The sequence below is a fragment of the Rasamsonia byssochlamydoides genome, assembly GCF_041956645.1.
Source record: "Rasamsonia byssochlamydoides strain NRRL 3658 unplaced genomic scaffold VTN77scaffold_2, whole genome shotgun sequence".
Classification (NCBI taxonomy): Eukaryota; Fungi; Ascomycota; class Eurotiomycetes; order Eurotiales; family Trichocomaceae; genus Rasamsonia; species Rasamsonia byssochlamydoides.
The window spans coordinates 691,041-711,401 of NW_027192385.1; the positions used below are offsets into that span (position 1 = coordinate 691,041).

The 20,361-nt window shown below is 49.7% G+C and overlaps 9 protein-coding genes across 9 annotated transcripts; 5 read left to right on the forward strand and 4 right to left on the reverse strand.

Annotated features, from left to right (window-relative positions):
* Window positions 1–1,169: 1,169 nt before the first annotated feature.
* Window positions 1,170–2,990, reverse strand: VTN77DRAFT_2803 (uncharacterized protein; the record flags this gene model as incomplete). Its single annotated transcript, XM_069418683.1, has 3 exons — window positions 1,170–1,424; window positions 1,484–1,937; window positions 1,999–2,990. The coding sequence occupies 3 exons, from the start codon at window positions 2,988–2,990 to the stop codon at window positions 1,170–1,172; spliced, it is 1,701 nt and encodes a 566-aa protein (XP_069282284.1).
* Window positions 2,991–3,734: 744 nt separating this feature from the next.
* Window positions 3,735–5,792, reverse strand: VTN77DRAFT_2804 (uncharacterized protein; the record flags this gene model as incomplete). Its single annotated transcript, XM_069418684.1, has 1 exon — window positions 3,735–5,792. One exon carries the CDS (start codon window positions 5,790–5,792, stop codon window positions 3,735–3,737), a length of 2,058 nt encoding a protein of 685 aa, XP_069282285.1.
* A 1,338-nt stretch (window positions 5,793–7,130) lies between these two features.
* VTN77DRAFT_2805 (uncharacterized protein) lies at window positions 7,131–7,601 on the forward strand (the record flags this gene model as incomplete). The annotated part of the gene is made up of 2 exons (XM_069418685.1): window positions 7,131–7,420; window positions 7,475–7,601. 2 exons carry the CDS (start codon window positions 7,131–7,133, stop codon window positions 7,599–7,601), a joined length of 417 nt encoding a protein of 138 aa, XP_069282286.1.
* A 977-nt stretch (window positions 7,602–8,578) lies between these two features.
* On the forward strand, window positions 8,579–9,575 carry VTN77DRAFT_2806 (uncharacterized protein; the record flags this gene model as incomplete). Its single annotated transcript, XM_069418686.1, has 3 exons — window positions 8,579–8,713; window positions 8,790–8,834; window positions 8,904–9,575. 3 exons carry the CDS (start codon window positions 8,579–8,581, stop codon window positions 9,573–9,575), a joined length of 852 nt encoding a protein of 283 aa, XP_069282287.1.
* A 2,691-nt stretch (window positions 9,576–12,266) lies between these two features.
* VTN77DRAFT_2807 (uncharacterized protein) lies at window positions 12,267–13,133 on the forward strand (the record flags this gene model as incomplete). The annotated part of the gene is made up of 1 exon (XM_069418687.1): window positions 12,267–13,133. The coding sequence occupies one exon, from the start codon at window positions 12,267–12,269 to the stop codon at window positions 13,131–13,133; it is 867 nt and encodes a 288-aa protein (XP_069282288.1).
* Window positions 13,134–14,029: 896 nt separating this feature from the next.
* Window positions 14,030–14,378, reverse strand: VTN77DRAFT_2808 (uncharacterized protein; the record flags this gene model as incomplete). Its single annotated transcript, XM_069418688.1, has 2 exons — window positions 14,030–14,076; window positions 14,195–14,378. 2 exons carry the CDS (start codon window positions 14,376–14,378, stop codon window positions 14,030–14,032), a joined length of 231 nt encoding a protein of 76 aa, XP_069282289.1.
* Window positions 14,379–14,789: 411 nt separating this feature from the next.
* Window positions 14,790–16,397, forward strand: VTN77DRAFT_2809 (uncharacterized protein; the record flags this gene model as incomplete). Its single annotated transcript, XM_069418689.1, has 4 exons — window positions 14,790–14,922; window positions 15,022–15,132; window positions 15,198–15,907; window positions 15,969–16,397. The coding sequence occupies 4 exons, from the start codon at window positions 14,790–14,792 to the stop codon at window positions 16,395–16,397; spliced, it is 1,383 nt and encodes a 460-aa protein (XP_069282290.1).
* A 525-nt stretch (window positions 16,398–16,922) lies between these two features.
* Window positions 16,923–17,475, reverse strand: VTN77DRAFT_2810 (uncharacterized protein; the record flags this gene model as incomplete). Its single annotated transcript, XM_069418691.1, has 3 exons — window positions 16,923–17,109; window positions 17,180–17,321; window positions 17,451–17,475. The coding sequence occupies 3 exons, from the start codon at window positions 17,473–17,475 to the stop codon at window positions 16,923–16,925; spliced, it is 354 nt and encodes a 117-aa protein (XP_069282291.1).
* Window positions 17,476–17,956: 481 nt separating this feature from the next.
* VTN77DRAFT_2811 (uncharacterized protein) lies at window positions 17,957–19,792 on the forward strand (the record flags this gene model as incomplete). Its single annotated transcript, XM_069418692.1, has 3 exons — window positions 17,957–17,991; window positions 18,144–18,223; window positions 18,279–19,792. The coding sequence occupies 3 exons, from the start codon at window positions 17,957–17,959 to the stop codon at window positions 19,790–19,792; spliced, it is 1,629 nt and encodes a 542-aa protein (XP_069282292.1).
* Window positions 19,793–20,361: the final 569 nt, after the last annotated feature.

Genomic DNA, 20,361 nt, shown 5'->3' on the forward strand with positions numbered 1-20,361 from the left:
ATGACTCTCATGGGCCATCAGGTGGCTGGGGGTAGACTGTGGAGCGCAATAGCGAATGGGATACCGTGCCAAGAGCCCAAGACAAGCCTGCCTGCACCGCCACAAAGACAACCATGACTGGAAAAATCACCCCAGTCACATCTTCATATTACATTACACACAGCCTCAGGAGGACATTACTCCGTAAGTAAAGACTAAATAAAGAAAGAGCGGAATTAAATCAAAGCCCGAAGACAAGCCCGTGCTTAGGACCTACCCTATTGCTAAGTTGCTTCTTTCTTTCTTTGCCTTTATTCTAATCATGATATGCTGTCCTCCATGCCGTAATTAGTACCTTCCAGAGTATTCTAATCCAAAGATAAAAAAAAGATCCCTTGTTCCTAACCCCTACTTCCTCAGTATGGATGAACTATGAAACGATAAAGTTTTCAGACCCGCACTCATCCATGGATGGACAGTGGACAGTGGACAGTGGACACAGTGTCTGGTTCCATTTCCAATCCAATCCAATCCAATCCAATGGATCGCAAACAATTCCCACCCCCTTGATTAATAATATATTAAGTACAGTAAGCACGGGTAGGGATGCATTATTATTGGCCGTTGTAACTGATGTTGCCATTTTCATCTTAACTGGCTGGATCTGTCTACTGTAAATAGAAGAATCTGAATAATAATCTATCTATCATCGTAAGGATTCTTCCTAGATGGGTAAAGAGCTGGTCCACCAGGGTTAGGTCTAGGTCTAGGTCTGGCTTTGGATGTGGCGATGCATCGAGATTTAATCCTTTTTTTCCCCCGAAACAGAACTAGAAAGGGAAAAAAAATAAAAATAAGCACAGATGGAGAAGAAAGGAGATGAAAAGAATAACTGGCTCTAAAAAAAGGCATCAAGCTGATTCATCATGTCTATCGCATCGTAACCCGTCAGGATCGTCACTCGTCACTCGTTTGCAGAAGCAAAAGCAAAAGCCATCGAAAACCGGTAAAGACAAAAAAAAGACGAAAGAGAGAAAAAAACAAAAGGTCGAAATTGCCGCATGATGCAGAGATGAGGACACAGGATATGAAGAAAATTCTTTGTGAAAATCAACGCGCGAGAATCAAATTAATGAAAGCAAGGATCCATGCAGTCAGCAAGTCTAACTGGTCAGACATCAAGCAGTCCTCTACCACTGAGGCGGCCGTCTCTCCTCAATCATCACAGGACGCTCTCGTATCCGCTCCTCCTCCCACGAGTACGGATCCGGTAGCGGTGGCTTCTCCAGTATCCGCACAGGCGGCCGGGGAGCAGGTGGTAGAGGAGGCGGCGGGATCGTATGGAGCGGGGGCATAGTGGCACGCTCTCGATTAATTTCGTGAATGCGTTCGTGACGCGCACGGCGGATCCTTTCAGTGAGATCGACGAGCATGGCAACGTCGTCCTGTAGAAGATGAGAATTAGATGATGAGCTCCGAGGACGACAGACACGACGACACTTACATATCTGAGGTAGTCAAAGATATAGTAGAAATCGTCAGTTTCTTCGTATTCATAGCCCGCCCGCTCAATGGCCTCTCTCACCACGAGATCTTTTGTGATCTCTGTCCAGGGCCGGTCGCGCTTGCCCTTGGTTCCGGTATATCGCCGTCCGATGCGACCGTCCTGGTCAGGAAGGAACTCCTCACGCTCTGCATCTCGCCGAGCATAGTAATCTTGGATGTCCCGAGCATCACGTTCATCCAACGTACTGCGGCGGCCGCGCTCCCGCTCTCTGATGACGAGCTCTCGCTCTCTCTTCCGCTCTTGGGGACGGGATGTCGTGTGTGAGATCGCTTCGTCCTCTCTCTCAGACTGAGGAGAGTACCGTCGACGTGGAGGTGACGGAGACTCCTCTATGTCTTTCTCTCGACGGTCAATGAGATCATTTTCGTAAAACTGGCCTTTTCGTTCCCCGCTACAAACAACGATTATAAGCTTTCAGAGTGAAGGGAAAGTTAAAGATCTTCCGGACTTACCGCGGGCGTATCTCAACCTCATCGAAGGTATTCCTCCGCGAGCGAGGTCGGATCACTTTGTATCCTACCTGGTGAATCGGTGGCGGAGGATCTGGTGACGACTCAGACGAGGCTGACTCGGGTGATGATATCTCTTCTCGCTTTCGGAAGATGATCTCCTCCCGTTCGATATCGCCTCGACTGCGTCGCCTGTCACGCTCATCTCTTCTGACAATGATCTCCTCTCTCTCATCAGGCCGGTATCGGGATTGTGAACGGGCGCGAGGGCTTGAATAGCGGTGAAATTTGTCTCTTTCCCATTCACGCTCTCGGGAACTGTCTCGACGAGAACGGCGAAAGACCACCTCATCTCGTTTATCATCTGAGTCGGGAGAGCTGCTGCCTCTTCTGCCTTTGCGCACAACTTCATCCCGCTCATAGACCTCTCGAGCAGGCCTGGATCGGTCTCGTCGGCGCACAACCACTTCATCCCGCTCCATATCGCGATCACTCAGTCTCTTTCCAGTCCTTTCTTCTTCTTCCCAGAAGACCTTCTCCCGAGGAGGCAAGGATTGCTCTCGTTTCTTGAACTCAATCTCATCCCACTCACTAGGCCGTCTGCCTCGGTTCTCGTCTCGGATGAGAATTTCTTCCCTATTGACTTTTCTTCGGGGACGTTCCTCCAGAGGTAGCGAGCCACGGCGGATGAAAACCTCCTCGCTCTCCCTTTCAACTCTTCTGGGTCTCTCCCATGACCGAAACTCAACGTCCTCCGGCTCACGTGGCCTCTCTACCATGACGCCTTCATCTTTGGTTGGCCCCCAGCAGAAATCTGGAGATGAACGATCTCGCACATGGATACGTTCGTCGATTTCCCGAACAAGGCCCGCGCGAGGGCGACGTCGATAGTCTACGTCGTCTTCAAAGTCCCGCTCGCGTCTGCTGCAATTGGAATAGCGATCACGTTCGTAGATATCCTCATAGTAATCGCTATGACGGCCTCGACGAGACATGGCACTATCTTAAACGAACGGGGAGAGTACAAATCCCAGTTGGGTTGAAACAAAGAATAAAGAATTCAAGGTCGTTGCTAGAGCTCATCACAACCCCGGCCAATGCAGGGAACACGTAGAACGCCAATGACGTACTACTGCAGGCGCTAAGGGGGAAAGAATAAACATCACGCTGCAAACTGACTTGAACGCAGCAAAATGAAAGACAGAAGTGAAAGTTGACTACTGAGCAATGGAAGAGGAGTAATGATCAACAATGACAAAATAGAGAGCTTACAGATCTTGGAATGATCAGGCCGAGAGGCAAACAGGAAGTTGCTACTGCATCTGCCATCTCTTAGTCTCAGTCTCACAATGATCCACCTCCCCCGCTTGCCCACACTTAACATTCAAGGAGGCGCACGCCAACAGCGCCTGGGACTTCTCCTCTAATAACGATGTGTGAGTGGAGTCACCAGGCTCAACATGCATGGACTGTGTGGCAGTGATCGCTTTACAATAATCAGAGCGTTGCCCCCCTTTTGAGGAATGTACTTCGATGGTTACAACGACCGTCTCCCAATTCACCGTGAGCTTCATGCCTGTAATTTATTTCCTACCAGATACTGTACTCCCAATGATCATCCTCTTCTAGCGCCGCCTTCTATATACCGGGTATCATTCAACTTTCCAAAAGCAAAAATAAAGACACAGATAGATCGACTAAACGCCTTCCCCCCTTGTTATTCCATCATAAACGGCCTGCTATCCAAAAGGAAGTCGTGTTTGCCCCTTCTCGGGTTTTCCAGTGCCACGTCGGCCTGTTGTTCCTGGTTTCGTCTTTGGTTTCCTGGAGTCTTTAGAGATATGCAGCGTTCCTCCTTGTCTCGTGTCTTGAGGAGTCCTGGCTGCTGCTGCTGCTGCTGCTTGCATCTCTTCCCTCTCTAGGTCTTTGGCGAAATGCCAGTCGTCGTGTTCACTTCTTTCGAATTCAGGAAGAGACTTGTTGCACCGGGGACAGATGTAAGAAGATACTAAGTCTTCGGGAAGCGAACTTTCCATGCGCTCACTGTCATCATGGCCTTCTGTGTCCGGGTCTTGATTTGGAAGCTCTTGAGCATGCACAGGACCCGAGTCTTTGAAACTTGGTTGGTGCTCTTCGAGCTTCTTCACACCCGAATCATTATCGACTTTGCGATCTTTCTTGAAGAAGCGCTGGATGCCGGTATCTTCTACTTTTCTCCTCTTCGTTGCCCTTCCTTGTTCGTCAGCCGTATCTGTAGTATCGCGCCCCATAGAGATGGCTTCTTGACCCCGGACAAGAAATCCATCAATGGCTCGATTGCCGACGACACCGTCCTCGAAACTGCCTACACTGAGCGACAGATTCGCACATGGCCAAACCTGTCCTTCTGCAACGACTTGGCCCAGGAGAAGTTTTCCCAGCTCGAAGAGCATAGCCTCGTCGATGGTCTTCCCGCCGGGAATCGGAATCTGCCGTGATCGCACTTGTGCACCTTGTCGATGGTGCAGAGTAATGGTCCTTGGCCGGCGTCGGTTCTCGAGCAGACCATCCTCAATCAGTCGACCGTAGAGATCGGCCGCAAAGATTTGGAGCCACTTCTCTGCCTGGTCAACGGAATTAATACTGGGCCGAAACGACTTGGCCGAGAGCATAGACTTCATCTGCGTTCGCGGATTGACCTCACTATGATCCTCTCCGCGAATAATACCATACAACCAAGTCGCAGTATCGTCGTCTAGTTTTGCTTTGAACTGCTCGAGCGGCACTTTCAAAAGCTCGCTAACTTGCTCTGTTCCGAAGAGCGCCGTGATCTGGTCCCCTAATTTCCCTCCTAGCATTCTGATCTTTGTGAATTTGAACCCTCCAAGGAATTTTTGGACGGCGCGATTTCGTACTACAGTTTGCTTGTTGGGCTTGTTGCAAGCGCTTCCCAGCTTTGCCATCATCTTGTTTCTCGCGATTCCCGCAGAACAGGTATAGTTCAGTTTCTCCCATACGGCGTTGCGGATGGAACGGATTATTTCAGCGCCTATCGACATTGCGATATCGTCCCAATCTGGATCATCTTCCTCTGTTTCGTTCTCGTCCAGGTCCACCAGTCCATCTTCTGCGGACCAGTCTAAAGCTGTCGTTGGAGGGGAAGGCAGCAGAGTCATCTTGTCATCGCCAGTAGACTCCCTTAGCTCAGGATACCGCTCAAAAAGGACACCATATACCAGAGACGAGAGGTCAATAAAGACTTCGTCTATAGAAGCTTTTTCTAGCTTGGCGGGTTGCAGTTGAGCTAGAGCACCGTCTTCAATCATGGCTAGACGATCTCTCCGTGTTGACAGCTCCTCCTTGATCACGTTCAGGATCTTCCGAGATTCTGCCCGGTATGGATCCAGCGACACCTTGTCAGTCTTGATGCTCCTAGACGCATCCTCTCGATAGGCCCATTTCCCGCCCTCTCCTTCCCTAAAAGTCGCCACATGTTGGAGAACCAGTTCGGGACAGCGTTTCTTGGCTTCGCCTGCAGAGAGCATCCGGGTAATCCCGAAAGGACGCGCAGCATAATTGATGGCAATGAGGGAGTCCCATTGTTGGACGGCTAGAGGGGTGTCGCGCGGCGTCCCCAGGCGCACCATCTCACACTGCGCGTAGAACGCATCGAGATCGAGATGTGCAATCACTCGTAAGGGGCTCGATGGTGAATTTTGCCGGAGCAGCTGGAGATGACGGTAGGTGTAGCGAGACCGCTTCAGAGAGGTGCCCGGCGAGGAGGGGATGAAAGGCTGCGGGGAGGGGGATCGCGGCATGACTGGCACGGTGTCGTCATGGCGAAATTGCGATAAAAATTGCGAAATATAGATGAGACAACCGAACAGGCTAATTCAAGGATTGTATGCTTGATCGCCGCGAGCTGTCACGATCGGGTCCTTCGACCATGCTGTCGAACCGCCCGATGGTGACGTCGAGACGCGTTCGCTCGGATATCGCGTTCGCGGCAGCATGACTAATAACCGTCCTAATCGGGAAACTCTTCCTAGGAGGTACCTGTGAACAAGAGAATCGAATGTCTGCAATATTTCATCCTTCACAGCGGGAAAGTATGATTTCCAGGAGCATAACGTCATATGCACTCCATTCGTCAACACTCGTGATGACCCAAAGAGGAAATAAGCTTAGATCAGGAGCTCTCCTTCCTTTTTTTACTTTGAACTACGTCAACGCATGATCATCTATCTCCATCTCCACCTTTTCCTTTTATTCCTTTGTTTTCTTTTCTCCTTCGAGAAACCCTATCCGAAAAACGCCCAACTTGGTTCAGAACAGGCAAGATGTCAACGAAAGCTAAACACTAAGCGAGCTGAAAATGGCTTAGCTGATTCTTCTATGAGCACCCGATCGGGACACAGATGATGCAGCTTCAGCAAAAGAAGGGTATGTGCGCCCTAAACCGGCAGGCTAACATACGGCGATCAATAATATTCATGATACAAGGCTGAGCTGAGCTGAGCTGAGCTGCTCTTTGACTGCCGCGTGCTGTATGACTACCCGACTGCTGGTGGAGTCGGCATGCCTGGGTTTTTGGTACCGAATGGAAGGTTCCACCAGACTCCGATGAGGCAAGATTGGTATTTGGTTCCGGCCCGTACCGAGCCTGTCCCGTGACTGGCGGAGAAATAATTGTTGCGGGTTGCGTACCTGACCCTGCGGTCGATACAGAGAACTGTGGTACGCCCACCCGCAAGGTGCAATACTAACGATGTTGACAGTGTCCCAAACATCCAAAGGCTCTCGATGATTGGTGGGCTGTGGCTCCTGGACCGTGTCAGCTAGAGGCTCCTGTTGGTCCCCGCCTTGTCGGTCTCTTCCCAAGTTCACCGCACACAATCAGTTTACTGAGACGGTCGCTGCCCAAGAACGCATTACGGCCCAACAGGCAGTTAGGTACCACTTGCACTTTTCCTCCCAGTGTCCTAAACACACACACACTTGACCACTTTGAACGATTGGTGGGCCACTGGAATTGCCACTATGCAGGGCTTTCCTCAACGAGTCATCCGACTAGGGAAAGCCTCGCTGAGTCGCTGCTTGTCGCACAGTGGAGGGCGCTTGCAGTGTTGAGAGGGCGGCGACAACTTCGAGGCTCGATGGCAAGGACTGACACACTGGCCACGTTGAAGATTCAGCAGGAGATTGGCAGAATGTCGGATATTCCCTTTGCTTCTGCAGTCTGCAGTCTGTCTGTGAACCCCGCCCCAGACGAGACCTTGAATCCCCACGGGTGTTTGGTTCCTCGGCTCTCATCGAGTTTAATTAAGGAGTCAGTCGTTCGATGCAGTGTGCAAGCGTTTCGGGATATCTGCATCTGCCATCCGTTTCTCTGGCATCTCCCTGGAGAGGGCAACCAGGCCTTCTCCTGGAACATCCTAGATTCAATGTAAGCATCGGCCAGCCCGCGATGCGGTGTGCCTTGTAACTGAACACGCTGTAGCCTGTCGCAGAAAATGGATCCACAGATGCCGGCATTGAAGTCTTTCTCCCGAAACTGGATGATCGGGGAATACTGCGCCAATGATGAGGACATCAGCAGCGCTTACCGTCTTGTTCCTGAGAGGTAACATGGCGGTGTAGTACCTGGAACGGTAACCATGGCGAAAATATTCTCACACACGCGTTCTGCGATTAGCAGTCGTCCGTGATTTGCCCATGCGCATCATCGAGATAGGCTGCAGATCGAGACCAGGCTCGCCCCGGTGCACGTCGCCAGATGCGTCCTGTTCGTCAGGTGGAGTCGTGGCACCAAACACTGCACAGGCAGCCCAAAGCCGGCCCAACTCTGAGCCAAAGAGCCAACCGCAACGAGATGGCGGCAGACCACCAGCCGCCCACAGCCCTCGCCGCCCCCCTCCTCCCCAACTCCCTTATCACCACCCTCTCTCCCCCGGCCATTTTCTTTTTTCTTCTTGACACACTGGCCTGTTCTGCTGGCCGCAGAAAACCCTGAGGGAAGTATTTGAGAAGGACCCCGAAAGAGGATCAATCCTGCCAAAAGGATCTCCCGGATCTCCCCCCTGACTCTCTTTTTTTATTCTGATTCACCCCCGCCTACCATCCATCGTCTCTATCCTGGTGTCTCGACAGTGTCGCCTCTCTCTCTCTCTCTCGTTGCACGCAACGGACGCGTGAATAGGCCTGGGATTCCCTCTTCGTGGCCGCCCGCCAACCTTTCGTTCTGGATAAATCATTGCCGGTGTTCAATAGTCTCTGGGACAAGCTTAGATAGCCCAGACCTTGCAATCATCTTGCCAACGTGTGCATATTGTGTGTGTGTATCCGTGTGCCCGACCCGGGATTGGCCTTGAATTCCACAGCCTTGGGATCCTCTGGACTGTCTTCTGGAACTGTTCTCCTGTTTCTCTTATCTTCAGCCTGAAAACCAAAGGGACCAAAAACCCAAATAATTACCGGACGTCATCCATCCTCCCAGGATTTTTTCGGCCTTTCTGTCCACCCCGGGATTTTTCTTTTCATATTTCCCCCTTGGATATCTGGGTTTGCCTTCGCTCCTCTGTGGATCCTCTTCATTCTGGACATCATGACCGGACGCCATGGATTGGAGCGCCAGAATGAGTATTTTATTCCTGGAGATGGCATTAGCCGTGAAGTTATTCAGGCGGATATCTGTCGCTACCTAGGAAATGATGCGCTCGTAAGACCTGGAACGCATAATGTTCGCCTTCCAATCTCTTTTCCGCTGTGTAGAGACTACTCACAGTTTGTTCGAATTTTGCTGACATGAGGAGCAGGGTCGACAAGGCTATCTAATACGTGCCTATCGGAACCTTACTTCAGTAAGCTATCCGCTGCACGTCCAGATGCGTCAACTGAGAGCAAGGCTGATTATGTCGTTGTATATCTAGGAGATGATTGCTGATCTGAAGGCGGATTCCGCCCGATGGGAAGCAGAGGTCGCCCGCAGAGCAGACATGGGATACTCAAGAGGTACATATGATCAAGATGCGCGCAGGTCTCGCAGCCCTAACACGCCTCCAGCGAGTTATGCTTCGTCTTCCATCCATGAACTGCGGCAACAGGGTGGCCCGTCGCCCCCTACCTATAATGCAGCACCGGCTCCGTATATGGATCCCTATGGACAGCCCCCCTATGGTGCGACTCAGAATCCTCCTTACCCGCCTCCGTCCTTCCCCAGCTCTCAGCCTCCCTACGGATCAGGCCAGAACCCTTATGTCCCACCACCACCACCACAAAACCCTTATTCCGGTCCAAGCCAGCCTCCCGTGTCAGCTCCGGATGTACATCCGTCGTCGTATACGTATACGAGCGGCACTGTCGGCTACGGCTATGAAGGAAGGAATAATGCGCCCAGGTACCCAGGGCCAGGCTATGAAAATGATCCAGATTATTCTCCTGTTACATCAAGCATGGCTTATCCTGCTGCAACCGCAGCCCCGGATCCCCGGATAGGAATGGACCCAAGATACGCACCGGAGGCCGCCTACCAGGACCCCAGAGCTCGAACCAACAGGCCACAGCAGACCAGGGGAGGAGAAGCTCACCGTGGAACGCGTTAAACTGGTCCCCTCCTTTCCTTCACCGAGGTGACCAGGGTGTGTACTGAGAAGCCAGACCTATGACAGACTTTGCCTGTGGGACCAACATAAACGCCTGATGGAAAGAAGCCAAAGGAGGATGCCGCCACAAAAACTCCGAGGTTCACGCGAGTCCCTCGTTCAGGGAGGGGAGAAAGAAGAAAAAAATGTTGCGACCCGCGCGTTTCCTTTCTGGTTTCTGGATACCCGTCGGGACAAAGAGGTTTCCTTAATTTTTTCTTGCTTCCTGAGGTTATTGAACAGGAGCTCTATTCGCGGATTGTTGGATTTTTGACGTCAAATACGACGACCTATGTTGTCCAGGTTCAGACCGGGATTTTTGCTTGGGGGTTTTAATTGATAGTACTGGAAATTGCCGACCTGGAGCTTGTCGAGGAACAACGCGTCCAGACCCTATTATTTATTAATGAATCTGATGTGTCTCCACCAGTCATGATGAGGTTTGGCTGATGGGGAAGAGGCTCCATGATAGGATTACGAAAAGGTGGCTTTCTACTTTGTCTGCATGACCCCGTCTGGATGTGTTTGTTTCCGTCCTCTTTTTGTGGCTGCCATCTATCTATCTATCCTATCTATCCTGTTTGGGTTTCGTTTGTACAGAACTTTATTTTTTTTATTCATCTGGGTTGAATGTGTGCGTGTGCGAGACCACTTTTTTCGAAGCGATGTCGATTCCCTTTTTGTGGACTTACCTACCTTACCTTACCTACCCACATTCTGCTGCGTTGGGGTGCATCTGGCAGGAGCTGGAAAGATCTCGTTGCGTACGGTGTTACTTTTCGTACAGGAATATGGGGGAAACAACGCTGTAGATAAATGCATTTCCGGCGTTTTGATTTACTGTCTTGCCGAGCAAATAATAATTGAATTAACTCCTGTCTCTTCTTAATGATTCTTCTGTGGTGCCTTCTTGCTTTGTAGTTTGCTGTTGTCGAGGGTTCTCTCAGATGCAATCAATCGTTCCCATCACGTTATCCTTACTACTCTTGTCGGACTTGTTTGGGCCAGGCCTCTGACTGACCTTACCTGACAGTCAGTTCAGCTATCCGTGCCATACCTCGTTTTTATGACATTTAACCTATCTTAGTTCTGACTATTTGTCTGAACCGGAGGCCAGATTTCTTCTTGACACATTATTTTCGTTCCTGTTCTTGCTCTGTGCTGTGAATCAATCAACAATCGACCTAACTTCCAAATTGAATTCATTTCCGAAGCAACAAGTATATGAATGAAGGTTGTCTCTCAAAAATGAACTGCTGTACTGTACATACTGCAGATAGGACATGATAATACCACAACAGAGTCTATTTCGGGTCTATCTTACTCTCACCTTATCCTTTTCTGAATAGATAGATGTCACTCAATATTAACGTGACAGTAAGTTTGACCTCAAGCTTTTTTGACTATACCTGCTCTTCGATTATCTTTTGCTTTCGCTGAAGATACTAAGTGGAATATTGCAACTATAGATTATGCTTCCCAGAATTCATACTATCTTCATCTGTTTAGGATAGAGGTTACAGCTGACACTGAGACTGAGGCTGGATTTCTCATTTTATTTCCTAATGCCTTAATGCAGTCAAACTCTCGTCTTTACTGACGGATTGACTGACTTGACTTGACTTGAGCTTTATATCCCATTCCTGTTCTGTTCTTCCTCCCTACATCTCTCTCTACATCATCACTCATACGTACTTTCTTATTACTTCTCCTTTCACCAACAAGTCAAACATTCTCTTAGCCTGCGAAAACACTTCTCGGTCCTTTCTCCTTCGCTTTCCTTTTCTTACCTGCATGTTGGATTTCCTGTTCACAAGGAAGTGAGCATCATCTCAGCGTGGTATTCTTTCTCCATCTCCTTCCATCTCATACCTGCAACAATTCGCTTTTCACAAGGACAGAAAAAGCCTTCTCATCGTCAGAGAAGTCACCCCATCAACTAGCCTTTTGGCACTTACTCATAGAATCACGACATATCAACAGATTCCAACATACGCATCTATGGAGGCCTTCAACACCATATCTTCAGAGTTCCCGCTCTTCGCCAATGGAGATGTCATCCTGGTAATTCCACCAGGTGACATCTTCAAACTACATTCAGATATCCCCCGGCGGTGCTCCGGCTTCTTTGCAGATGTCCTTACTGAGGATAACGCCGCAATGATCAAGAAAATTGCTGAACGGGCTGGGATTTACACCCGTTATAAACTAGATTTGATGCCCTCTGCGGTGTACCCTCATGGCATGTTCCAGATCAAGGTACGAGGTGCCCCCAGATGCGTATTCTACGTTTTATGGTTCTTTGCTTGGTGTTTGTCCTTATACTAATAGCACTTATGCGAATGAAAACAGAAGCTGGATAGCTTTGGGCGGCCTGTCAGAGATGAAAATGAGAAAGATGCCTTCGCCGGTGTTTATGGATCCCAGATCCCCGAAACGACTTGCAAGCATTGGAGGAACCTCCTCGGGGCGTTTTACGGCCGCCTCCCAGATATCAACGAGAACAATTCAGACTGTGTTGGAGAGCTGCATGGGCCTCGTGGACATTGCTGAGAGCATCAGAGCATCTTCCGCAATCCGCCAATCTGTTGATATTGCGCTGCTCCGCCAGGGGCAGATTCTTTTCTGTTCCATCGCCGCCAACCCTGTAGAATGGGTAATCTCTCAGTCCGAATCCATTCGCCTTCCATCTTCCGTGACGCCGTCATCCACCTGGTTGGGAAATGGAACCAGATCACGGAAGATGATCGCAAACGATTGATTGGCAACCTGCGTCAGCTGTGTGAGCAGAAACACGAAGAACTTCAGACACGGAAGAAGGCCATTGAGATCAGGATTCTGGGGCATTATCCTCAATCTCTCCAGCGTCATGCAGGCAGAGACAATATCAGCCGCACTGCCTATTCCAACGACATCTATTGGTGGATGGCCATCGCCATTTACCGCCAGTGGTTTTCGCAGGCTGTCTCCGAGGGACGGAATCGTGTTGCTCCTGATGGAGGAGCTGCCTTCTACCGCGCCATCGGCCAAGGGGGCTCAGCGTACCTGGATGCTCAGGACTATGCCAACTTCCACAATCTCTTTCAGATGAGCACCAAAGGTCGGACCATTCTCTATGACAAGATCAGGATGCTGAAGTTCGAAGTCAAGAAGTATGTGAGGAGCCTGCTGGTCAATAAGAGCCAGCTTGATGTTGAGGCTGAGGGAGAGCTCCAGCACCTTACGTGCTGTGAGGTTATTCGGGCTGATATGCCATGGGAGGCCTCCCCCGCAGCGGATCATGCAGCAGCAGATGATGCAGCAGACGACTCTGTGCAAAGTGAGGCAGATGCAGAATCTGAGTCTGACAACAGCACCTCTGCACACAGCATAGATGAATGTGCAGAGTCTGGACAGCCTCATCACATGCCAGAAACTGGTCATCACACCAGTAGTGGTCATGAAAGCTCAGCACAGGAAAGTGGTTCCGGGAGCCCTTCGACATCAGATGTAGAGGATGAAAATGAGAACATGGGATGACTCTCTAGATGGATGAAGAGAGCAGCACTTCCCTGTGAATGTATATATGGATCAATTCTTGCAAAGAAGAGCAGTGATCATGAGAAATTTCAAACTGGCAAGAGTATGGTTTCTAAGGGGTTCTTCAGATTGCGTGAAGCATTTGTGCTTTTTTACGGAGACAAAATATAAGACTTTTCTTTGAACAGATTGAATATCTATTAATTATCAGATCTGGTCAAGATCAATAACACATGCGGATTCCAGGAGTGCTCCAGTGCCAGATTGCGTAGTATTTGGGATATGTGCCAATATTCCTTGAGCATCAGATCTGGTAGAACTCATATGGGTTTCTGGAGTCCTCCTGGGGCAGATGGCACAATATTTAGCAGGACCTTTATTTTTAATATATAAGTAATAAAATGCATTCCATCAAAATACGACTGTCCTTTTTTTTTGAAATTATTTCGTGCCAGATGTCAAAATCTCACATCTTACATCCGTCAGTGGGTGCTAGAACGGTAGACCAAAATAAGAACAGCCCCCTCTAGCATATAAAATGACAGAAAGCAAAGGCACAAGACTCCAGAGTGGGCTTTTTTTTTTTGAACAGACAAAGAGAATTTTTCTTTGGATATGTCGACATCTTTATGTACACTATAACTCCTAGGACCTCTGTAAAACCGATACCATGACTGTCAAAGGAATTGCGGAATATGTCGGCCGCGAAGAAGCTTCGACGAGACCTGTAAAATAGGCCCGACAATTGCTGCTAGAAGAGCTCACTTTGAGGCTTTCGAAAGCAACACCATTGGGAACCAGAGATCGTCGATTTCCCAAGCATACTGCACTGCAACCGACCCTCTCCGACCAAATCATCATTCTATCAATTATCTTGCACTTCAATCTCCATGCGCTTATTCATCGTCGAAACCTTCAGGAATGACTCGAGGACCCTTTGGGACTATTTCATTGCACGAAAAGTTAGCGACGCACTACTTTGAATACCGACTGCAAGGAAAAAGAAAAGAAAAGAAAAGAATGGAATTGATGCAATCTCTGAGCCGACAGGACGGTCTTACTTGGGTATGACATGGGAATTGGCTCGGGGTCAACATCTCCGAAATACCGTCGGATAGGAGGCAGCGTGACCAGCGCAACGGGGCCGAAGGAACCAACAACAATGGAATAGAAAATCGCAGGCTTCTCGTGAGAGGCCCAGCGGAGGTAGCGCAGAGGCGTCGACCAGAATTGCGGAGCCGACATGGTGGGCTATATGATAGTGTGCCTGAAGCACTTCGAGAGTCTAGTGTCTGGGTCGAGAAATCTCCGAACGTGGACTCGACGGCGGTGACGAATCAGCCAATTGGGCAGAAGGCTGTCTCTGCAGTCTCTCTGCTCGATCGTGGACGCGTTGCGAGGTTGATTGCAGGGTTTGAATATGAGGTCGAATGACTGAAGTCGGAAATGCGGCGGATACCTAATCGCAAACCAAACCCGCGGGTCCAGCTCTGGTCTTGGCATCCGGAGCAACACGTCGCCGATTGCGAATACATACTACAGGCCAGGTGGAAGTAACAGCTTGGAATTGCCAACAAAAACAACAATTCCTTCTGATTTTTCTTCTTTTCTTTTTCCCTATTCCATCTCACGCCGCCTCGCGCGGAGGCTCTCAAGATGAGGTGGTTTCTTTTCCTTCTTCTGGGCTTCTGGGGCACCGTGCATGCATTGAGTAGTTCGGGCAGCCGCTTGCTGGTCATAGTCGAGGAGGATAAGAGCCTCTATTCCAAATTCTGGGAAGACCTGGAAGGTAAATCAATCGCGGACTCGTGTCTTTATAACTCAGTGATTTATATTTGATTTATATTTGATTTATATTTGATTTATATTGACTTGATTTGTCTGACAGCGCGAGGCTATTCTATCACCTTCGAGTCGCCAAAGAACGAGGATCTCTCTTTATTTAAACATGGAGATAAAGCTTACGACCACCTGCTCATTCTCCCTCCCAAGTCGAAAGGTCGGGTTGTCTCTGTTTTGTAGTGACCATACAACGTGCGTGCAAGCAATTGACCCAAGAAACAGGTCTTGGGCCCGCATTGACGCCGAAGTTGTTACTCGACTTCATCAACAAGGATGGTAATATTCTCCTCGCGCTCTCCGGCAAGTCTGCGATACCAAGCGCCGTCAGCTCTCTCCTTCTCGAGCTTGATATCCACATCTCTCCTGACCGTACCTCTATGGTGGTGGATCATTTCAACTACGACACCCTTTCCGCGGCTGAGAAGCACGATGTCCTTCTCCTTCCTCGACCGGGTGTCTTGAGACCGGATGTGAAGACATTCTTTTCCGGCGAGGGCATCCTGGCTGTTCCTAGGGCGGCGGGACAGTCTCTGGGTAACGACAGTCCTCTTCTCGCTCCCATTCTGCGAGCTCCTGAAACGGCGTATAGTTACAACCCCAAGGAGGATGCGGTCACTGTGGAAGACAGCTTTGCGACAGGCTCGCAGCTCGCATTGGTTTCGACCCTTCAGGCCAGAAACTCGGCTCGTTTTACTGTCCTCGGGTCCGTAGAGAGTTTGGAGGACAAGTGGTTTGATGCAACTGTCAAGGGACCAGCCGACAAGAAGGAAACAACCACAGTGAACCGAGACTTCGCCAAGCAGCTCACTGCTTGGACCTTTAAAGAGGCGGGCGTTCTCAAGGTGGGGAAGATTGAGCATTACCTGAGCGACAAGGACGGCAACATCGCCGGCGAGCTGAATCCGAGAATTTACCGGATTAAGAACGATATTGTAAGTCGTTGACTTGTGTGCCTGAGTTTCCTCACTGTTAGACTAACACTACGTCTCTCAGACATTCAACATCGAGCTCTCCGAGTACGACTACGATCGGTATGTCCCTTTTGAGGTTCCCTCGGAGGATGCGTTGCAGCTTGAGTTCACAATGCTCTCCCCATTCCACCGTCTCAACCTCTTGCCGAAACACCGCACGGAGAATAGCACCATCTATGGGGTCACTTTTACTCTCCCCGACCAGCATGGCATTTTCTCTTTCCGGATCAATTATAGGCGACCCTTCCTCACCAATATCGAGGAGAAGCACGAGGTCACTGTCCGTCACTTTGCGCACAACGAGTACCCGCGGAGCTGGAAGATCAGCGGCGGCTGGGTCTGGATCGCTGGTCTTTGGGCCGTCATCGCCGGATTCCTCGCGTTTGTGATTGTTTGGCTTTACTCTGAGCCTGCTTCGGCAGCGGATGTGAAGATTAAAAAGACCCAGTGAGGGGTAAGACGGGATAATGAAAAATATTGTTGTATTCAAATGATTTTCTTCGGAATCGGATGAGACTCCGATATGTCGTTTCATTTCATGTGCGGTGCATTTATGGATGTAAATTTTACTTGGATTGCCTAGAATTTGGTTTCTCTTTACCTTCATCTCGGTAGGTGGTTGGCTTCTCTCGCGACCACAATTCGCTCTTGCGTGCATGCAGCTTGAATGAAGCCGTCTGTGGGAATCTGTGTTCGAGATTCATCTGCAATAATGAGAAGAATGACCTGACAAGTCCCGGGTATAACAATACTATACAGAGCGGCGTGTTCTCTCTCCCAGATCATCCGATCCCACCACATCGAACCCAGCCAGAACGATCGATAATAACTCCGACCCATGCAAAAAGCGCAAATCTCCTCGATATAATACAGCCGCATTTCCGCTCATTTTGATCACGGGGATGACAATAAATAGATAACGGCATCTGTTCAAACTCCGCCATTTAGTGGTAAGCCCGTCCCGCTTTAAAACAGCTTATAAACCCCTCGTTTTCTCCGGGTCCATCTGCACTTCGTCTCCGCTGATCTCTTTGACCGATTCGAATGCGGGTTTTCCGGCATATAACTGCGGGGGCGGTGCGGATCTGCCGCTTTCGAGGTCCTTGGTGACCGAGATGGGCGCATTACCACGGAAGCGTTTACGCATGTCGACCAGTCCGCGTCTGGGAGAGATTCAATATTAGCGGCGATCATTCCATTTATATATATATATATATATAAAGCGACACGTACTTGCATTCCGCAAGACCTTTCCGTAATTGTTGGCATCTCGTAGGCAGTTCGTCGGAGAGCGGAGGGCGAAGACAATCCTGTGGGGAATTTCGCTGCACCATAATGCAGTCGGACTCCTGGAGACATTGCGCCAGCGCTTTGCCTGTAGTTTACAGGTTTCAGTCAGTAAGCTGCAAGACTCGTGCAGGCGGCCTCAATCCCGTGGGGAAGGGCCAGCAGTGCAATCTCGATTCAATTACACCGCATCTTCAGACAAGAGAAAAATACTCACGGATATCTTTGCACGAGCTAGGCATTTTGACGGATGCGATAGCAGCTAGCTACCTAGGTACCTTTCTATCTATCACAATAGATAATGGTCAACGGTCTCACGACACGATCGTCCGACCATTCCGATCGATATCTCGGACCTGCCACATCCCAGAATGGCTTAGCGCGTGGTTGCAAATACACCACTGCGATTGGTGCAGATAACTGGCTGAACCCCGGATTACGTAATACAGCCAACCTGGCAATGGCAATCATGCTGTGACCTGATTGGCACATGTTGCATTCGCATGGAGTACGTCACAGGCCCGATTCCATCAGGAGTATGGATGTGTTGTATGTCCGCCAGTCGTTCATTGACACGACACTTAGTGTTCTTTAAGTATAGCACTTGCCAAGAAAGTCCTTTGCACTACCCCTCCTCTTCTGTTTATTTGTTTATGTGGAGTTGCTACTGTACGTGGTTACATATATGCCATAGATTCGAGACATTGGGCGCCAGGGCTCGCTATGCCGCGCGTTCCTTTCATTGGAAGGCTCTTCTGGTAAGCTCAAGTCATGCGTCATCTTGAAATGAGGATAAAGACATTTGTGGGATTCAGAGCCCGTCGCCAAATCTTAGAGAATATGAGTGACATAAAACATTATTGAATGCTCGCGGTGAGTCTTGCAAACTGACCGATATGTATCTGTCCAGGGCCGAATACCTAGCTCTCTTTGCCTCTCTGTCCCTGGTGCTCTTGGAAGGGATCCTTCGTCTGGTAACCTTATGCCTTCGTAAGACTGACTTCTTACCCGTCAAAAATGTAAATAGAGCTAAAGTTAGAAACAGCGGAACCGGTTATTCGCTTCTGCTACCAGCAGTCCAAAGCCTTATTCAATCTTCTCTCTTCGCCTCAGGGTCGCATCTCCCGCGCCAAGCAGAAGACTCTCGCTGAATCGATTGCGCGCGCGTCCGACTTTGCCGATCTCTGCGCCTTGTTTGGTTACGAGGCAGAGGAACACATCGTGCAAACGCGCGATGGATATCTTCTTGGCCTACATCGGCTTCCCTATCGGAAAGGCGAAGAGGGGATGTTGGTGAATGCCGGAGAAGGCAGCATCCGCAAGAAAGTCGTCTACCTCCACCATGGCCTGCTTATGAATAGCGAGGTCTGGGTGTGCCTCACCGACGAGCAACGTTGTTTGCCCTTTCAGCTCGTCGAGAGAGGCTACGATGTCTGGCTGGGCAACAATCGGGGAAACAAATACTCGAAGAAAAGCACGCGATGCTCGCCGGCGACCACGGAATTCTGGAACTTCTCGATCGATGAATTTGCTTTCCACGATATTCCGAATAGCATCGAATACATCCTGGGAGTCACCAAGCAGCCGTCCTTGTCGTACATCGGATTCTCCCAAGGCACCGCCCAAGCGTTTGCAACGCTGTCGATTCATCCCGTGCTCAATCAGAAGGTGGATGTCTTTGTTGCTCTCGCCCCTGCCATGTCTCCTACGGGACTCCACAACGGTGTTGTGGACTCCTTGATGAAGGCTTCGCCACAAGTCGTCTTTCTCGCATTTGGGCGACGGAGCATTCTCAGCTCGACGACGATGTGGCAGGCCATCCTCTATCCTCCGATCTTCGTCAGGATCATTGACGTGTCGTTGCGCCTACTTTTCAATTGGTCCGGCGACAATATCAGCCAGGCCCAGAAGCTGGCCGCATACCCTCATCTATATTCCTTCACCAGCACCAAATCGGTCGTTCACTGGTTCCAGATCATTCGCAACAAGAGCTTCCAGATGTACGATGACGAGGTTCGGGGCCCTTTTAGCATTGGGGCCAGCAGTCGATACTACAAACCGGTGAAGTATCCGACGAGAAATATCAAATCCCCGGTCGTGTTGATTTACGGCGGTAGCGACAGTCTTGTCGACATCGATGTCATGCTCCGAGAGCTACCGCGTCGCACCACCGTGAGGGAAATCCCCAAATACGAACACTTGGATTTCCTGTGGGCGCAGGACGTGGATAAACAGGTCTTCCAGCATGTTTTCGAGGCCCTCGAACTGCACAGTGGCGGTCATAGCACTGTCGCTCATAGTACTGTGGCCTCCTCGAAAGAAAGGACTGCACCGGACACCTCTACCAACAACACCAACAACAAGTCTGTTGCGTCACCGACAAAACCAAACCTACACCTGACCATAAAGCCAACGCCCAATATCTCCTCCACCCGAAAACACTACCCCTCTTCTTCTATCGACCGGTACTCCCCGCGAGGTCCGTCCTATGCGGACGAAGATTGGAGAGTCGATCCGGGGAAGGCTCCGGAGGATGTTGATCTGGATGCGGTTCTGTAAGAGCAGGACTCTTTATGCGGTTATTCGACCGACTATTGATACCCTAGATAGAGACTTTTTTCTTCTTCTTGTCGATTTCTCATCATTTCTTTTCTAGTCCCGTGAGACCGTACATACATACATACATACATACATACATACATACATATGTCATTGTCAGGACTTTGTGATTCACTGTACATACATATGCAGTCAAACAAAATATACCCACCAGCATTGACTAAGGATATTCCCCGGAATTTTGCTACGACTCCTTACCAAGATTTACTGCTTCGATGGCCAGTGACAGTAATAAATAATTGGACGTGTTAGGAGGAAACGGTACCTACCTGCCTGCTCCGGACATAAGTGCCTATCTATTTGGAACCAACTAAGGACGTACATTACATCTCTAGAGAGTAAAACAGGACAGGACAGGTGACTGACACCATATGCATGCAGCATGCAGGCCACAGAATACATTCACACTACTCCGTACTCCGTACATATAATCCATGTAACTCTGACCAGGGTCCAAAAGGACCTACCTACCTAGGTAACCAATCTATTAGGTGCCCAGGTGAGTTCAA